Source organism: Poecilia formosa, unplaced genomic scaffold, assembly GCF_000485575.1.
Source record: "Poecilia formosa unplaced genomic scaffold, Poecilia_formosa-5.1.2 Scaffold785, whole genome shotgun sequence".
NCBI lineage: Eukaryota > Metazoa > Chordata > Actinopteri > Cyprinodontiformes > Poeciliidae > Poecilia > Poecilia formosa.
In genome coordinates, this window is record NW_006800724.1 from 50,060 (window position 1) to 55,663 (window position 5,604).

General features: G+C 44.1%; 1 protein-coding gene across 1 annotated transcript in view; it reads left to right on the forward strand.

Moving 5' to 3' along the window:
* The first annotated feature begins 2,204 nt into the window (after positions 1–2,204).
* LOC107834818 (G patch domain-containing protein 1-like) overlaps positions 2,205–5,604 on the forward strand; it is a 23,794-nt gene continuing 20,394 nt past the window's right edge. The window contains exons 1-3 of the mRNA XM_016666722.1: positions 2,205–2,423; positions 5,117–5,251; positions 5,514–5,599. Coding sequence (XP_016522208.1) covers positions 2,354–2,423; positions 5,117–5,251; positions 5,514–5,599 — 291 coding nt within the window. The 5' untranslated portion in view covers positions 2,205–2,353. The remainder of the gene's footprint in view (positions 2,424–5,116; positions 5,252–5,513; positions 5,600–5,604) is intronic.

Consider the following 5,604-nt stretch of genomic DNA (forward strand, 5'->3'; position numbering starts at 1 on the left):
ATGGATGGATGGATGGTTGGATGGATGGATGGATGGATGGTTGGATGGATGGATGGATGGATTCTGGTGCTCCAGTTTCCATGAACTAGTTCTGCTGAAGGTGTATTGGGAGCTCAATCTGACCTTTGACCCTGCTGGTCCAGCTTGTTCTGGGTGACCTTCAGGTTGACCTTTGACTCTTCCAGCTGCTGATGTAAGGATCTGGCAGCAGCTGAGCAGCAGCCACTCGCTCCCTAAGAGGATGGCTGGTTCTGATCCAGAACTCTTGTGATTTGGTCCTTGGGTGGAGCAGAAAGCTGCGATTATCCCGGCTCGGTTCTAATCTGCAGGGCCCGGCATGTGATTGGAGCGGCCGACCGGCGCCACAGAGGTCCGTTTGTTCCTCTGACATTTACACAGCTCTGCTTCCAGCATGAGAGGTTAGAGGTCACGCACGGAGAGCACTTCCTACCAGAAGCTAACCTGGACCCACAGGGGAGCACCAGAGCCGAGCCTGAGGCGACCTGAAGGCGGGTTGTTCAGGATTTCTACTTCCAGCGATCTGATTGGATGATGGAAGACACCACTCATGTGTTCATGTTGTGCTAAAAGCAGTTAGCACCTCAATTCTAACATGTAGCAGCAAATGCTAATGTTAGCATCCACATTTATAAAGAAGCTGAATGAATGATCAGAGAAACTCTGCAAAGATGAACTTTGTTCCAATCTGGTGAAGAACTGAGAATTACAGACTGCAATTAACTGGATTAAGAATTTTAATCAAGTTTATGAAAGAGCTGAGGCTCTGATCTGTTCCCAGGTCAAAGGTCATGCTAGTAGTAGCTAATGCTAATGTGTCAAAGTTTTCCTCCCAAACGTCAGTTGTTCTGAGGGTCCATCTCCACTGAGGACGGCTGTGATGAAGAGGAGCAGGTTTTAGGCCTGGAGCCTCAGATTGATCAGATTTCATTCAAATGAATTATGAAAAGTCTCAGGTGAGGAGCAGCAGCTCTGCTCCTCTTCCTCCTCCTGGTCCTGATGATGAAGAGCAGCAGCAGTTGCAGCGCGTTGCGTCATGCAGCGACCTGCGGGCGCATCACAGCGTCAGGTGGAGCAGCGCAGCGTCTGCTGAATATTTCAGGTGTGATGACGACATCCGGATCAGCCGCGCTGCAACCACTGCAGAAGAAGAAGAAGATCCTCTTCCTCACTGCAGGAAACTCACTGAGCAGTCTGGTACCAGAACCAGAACCTGAAACCATCCAACTGGACTTTGGGTCTCCGTTGCTTTTCTCTCTGGAAATGAGTCCGGAATCCTGACCTCTGACCCCTTATCTAACCCAGCCCCAGTAGTCAGAACCACCTTGGCCGTGTTGCTACCAGAACCAGGTCCAAGAAGCTCTGCCCTCCGTCTCCTCAGAGGAAGGTGGTTCCAGCTGCCAGGGTCCAGGTTCTGGTACCAAACCAGGTTCTGGTACCATCAGGGTGAAACCAGAAATAAACCACAGAAGAAGAAACAGGAGCACCTGAATCCCATCATCCATCTGGAGCTGATGATGTCACACAGAGAAAAGTATTCACACCTGCTAACTCTGCAGCAGCTGATAACTTTAACATTGAACCACTGGATGACCTTTGACCCGCCAGAGGTCTGGTTCCACTGAGACCGTTTGGACCTGTTGGAAGGGAAACGAGCTGAGCCATGCGCTCTGAATGTGATCGGAACCGCAGGTCACGCAGATGCAGACCCGCAGCTTCCCTTATCGGACAGCGACACCTGCTGGTCACCGGCTGCTCTGCATGGAGCCGGAGTCAACATTTCCTCCAGCCAGGCAGGTTTTAATTCCCCGAAGTCCAAAACCTGCCTGGTTTGTTTCTGTGAGCAGGATGGAGGATTGATGTTTTCTTTATGATTTGTAGGTTATTTCAGGAAAATCTCTCTTTGTGGATCTCTCTTCGAACCTGGAAGCATCTCTGTTTACTGAAATGAAGGTTTGGAATCATTTATGTTGCATCTTTCATTGGTGATAATTATTCATCGCTCATTAATCATGTCAAAGTGGTTCAAAATTTAGGATTTAATTTGTAATGTTGCACATACATCCCTCATATGGAGTGGAAGACGTAGCGATCCTTGCATAAGCGTATAAATAACATTTAGGCTGATTTAAAAAACTGAGAATTTAAACAAATGATAAATGATAATAAATGAGACTCTAAGGGTAGAGAAGACAATTTCTACCTCATTTTTATTAATTTAGTTGTAACTTTTTGGTGACTTTAATCATGAGATGTCGCAGTTTCTCCTTCAGTTGTTTTGACGCTTTCCTCTGTGAAGTTTGTCCCTCTGTGGAGGCCGTAGTTGTATGCAAACATGGCGGCAGACAGCGACAGCGAGGAGGACTTTGTGAGTTTCGGGACTCCGCTGGAGCCTCTGGAAGAAGGTGAGGTCCGGTTCAACAGCTCCGTCACACGTTTGCCCCCTCCATGAACTCCTGCAGGGTGTTGGATGACCGGAAGAACCGGAGGAAGACATATTTATGGAGACTAAGCTAGCAGGCTGCTAGCTGAACCAGACAGAACCGAACCTTGAGATTAGAAGCCAGAGCTGGTTCTCCTGCTTCAAATGAAAATGTCCCTCAGACTGAGGACTACGTGTCCTCAGATTAACATCTGAAGCTCCAGACGGTTCGATTCAGAACTAGTAAATGTGTTTCATATGTGTTTCGTATGTAACTTTTGTATAATTTTTAAACACATTTGTTAAATTTGTCACCATGTTGTGACAATATAGCATAATATGGATCATCTGTGCGAAAATCAAGCTCCTCCACCTCCTCCCAGTCCTGCTATTATCATCCGCAGAAGTGGACCGCTCCGGGTCAAAAACAACCAATCAGAGGGAGGAAGAGGTTCTTAGTGCTGTCAATCACTCTAATGTACATGCTGCTGAATGAGCTAGTGGTGAAGAAACAGCATGCCTTTCCAGGAAAACGGTTTGTCTTCCTAGAAAGTCAGACAAACCTTTCCAGGAAGACATGGCCATGCTAACTAGCCTTAGCATTGTATTTCTGGAGGGAGAGGAACTGGATTAACTGGTAACCCAGTTTAAATAACTTGATTTAATTTTGGACTCACCTCACCTTTAAAAAACACATGTAAAAGTAAATTGAAAACTTTAATCTGCAATATTTCAAATAGGTTAATTGAGGCTGCATGACTTTATCACACATTGAAGACTTTTTCACAACATGGTAATTAGTTTGCATCTCATCACTAAAACACATTATAAATGTTATATGTTTATAGACTTGATTGGATGCCAGTTTGGGAGTAAATCAGGAGACATTTCTCGTTCAAATGAGAAACTTTCTCGTTTTGATAAGACATAAAAATACACAGATCAAAGGACCTCTCTCTGACTGTCCTGTTTCTTCCTAATGCCAGCGGTGCATACTGTTACTGTTCTTTACTGGTAACCTAAACATTACAGAGCAACAGGAGTTGCTGGTTATTTATTGCAGGTTGCTGGCAGAGGCCTGCACAAACATGTTGGATTTCCCCTGTTAGCACATGGAGAAACCCTGTGACTACCTTATAACAATATTTGCTCTAAACTAGGGAAAGATGTTCTTAACTTGTCAAAAAAAAAACCTTCTCTGTATGTATTAAATATGTATTAAAACCTGTATTTACCCTGTATTTACAATTATTTAATATATTTCATAAAACAAGCTTAACCAAGAGCAAAGAAAATTTCCTACCTCTTCTCAGGCAGCCTAGCGCCAACTGAGGGTACTACAGTGCTGAAGTCATAAGACGCTCTTAAAGTGACAGTACAGGTATTAGTGTTTACCAAAATACATAATAGGACATTCTCAAGATATAACAAAAATAGGATTCTTTTAGTTATATCAGTATTTGGTGAAATTTCAAACCATATAATAAAAAATAAAAGCACATTTTCTAAAGTTGTTACACTAACAGCGTCTGAAAATCCCCACAAGTCTTGCTTGTGGGGATTTTTCTTATTAAAAATACAAGATATTTTGGTTTTACTGAGATACAAATCTCATTGTAAGTTTTAACATGTTTAAATTGTAGTTTTCTCGTTTAAAAAAGAAACTACTCCTGAATTTATTTCCAAGCTCTAGCAGTGGGCGCTGTGGGGTTCAATTTAGAAAATCTTCCTTTTACCAGAATGTTTTATCAATTAAAGGTTGTAGGAGCTGGAACACAACCTGTTAACGTTAGCTGTAGCGCCACCTGTCTGCCTCTAACCACCAGCTTAAAGCATGGTTTGTCAAATTATTGAACCTTTTTAACTTTTACGAACGTCCTGTCAGTTACTGTTTTATGACGGATTTAGCTTTGTAAACATTTTAAAAGACACAACAAACACTTTGATAAAGGCACATAAATAGGTCTACCTGACCCATAGAAGTTTCATTGGTTATTTTTATTTATGATATTAATGTTATTTTTGTATGTTTGTTTCATGGGGAGGCTGCACAGTGGCGCAGTTGGTAGAGCTGTTGCCGTGCAGCAAGAAGGTTCTGGGTTCGATTCCCGGCCCCGGTCTTTCTGCATGGAGTTTGCATGTTCTCTCTGTGCATGCGTGGGTTTTCTCCGGGTACTCCGGTTTCCTCCCACAGTCCAAAAAACATGACTGTTAGGTTAATTGGTCTGTCTAAATTGCCCCTAGGTGTGTGTGTGTTGCCCTGCGACAGACTGGCGACCTGTCCAGGATGTACCCCGCCTCTCGCCCGGAACGTTAGCTGGAGATAGGCACCAGCACCCCTCCCGACCCCACTGAGGGACAAGGGTGTTCAGAAAATGGATGGATGGATGTTTCATGGGGCTTTGGATGCAAATTAGCATGTTGCTAAATCTGGTATATTTATGGCCGTTTTGTGACTTTGAATCATCCTATTCAAATAAATTCAGTCAGTTTTATAAAACTTTTAATCCTGGCTTAGAAAGGTGACGGGGAGTTTGCCTCCTGGACTGAAACTGGGCGCTGGTTCCACTGGAACTACGTCCAGAACCTCCAGCAGAACGGCCTTCTGCCCTGCTGCTGAGGTTCCAGCTGGTCCTGGATCAGAACTGTTCTGCTAACCCCGGCCTGCGTTTCCAGACGAGCCTCTGAAGAAGCCAGTGCCGCTGCACGAGCAGACGGTGAAGGACGAGAGGGGGCGGTACCAGCGGTTCCACGGGGCCTTCACTGGAGGCTTCTCAGCCGGATACTTCAACACGGTCGGATCCAAGGAAGGTCAGAACCCCGTTCTGGTAGAACCGCTCATGTTTGGGTTCATTTGAATTAACAGAAAATTAAGGACATAAAAAGAAGAAACATATTGTGACCAAGTTCAAGTTTACATATGCAAACATCAAATGAAAAAATATTTCATGCTTTATTCTTCATTATTTGTGTTGTAAATAATTTTAAAGTAATAATGTTGTTAAAACGATGGAAACTAAGAGACTGTGGTTCTGATGGAGGACAGAGATTCCTGATCATGTCTTAAACTTAGGCTGGACCCCATCAACCTTTGTGTCGTCACGGCAACAGAAAGCTGAAAAACACCATGCCAGACCTGAGGATTTCATGGATGAGGAGGTAAA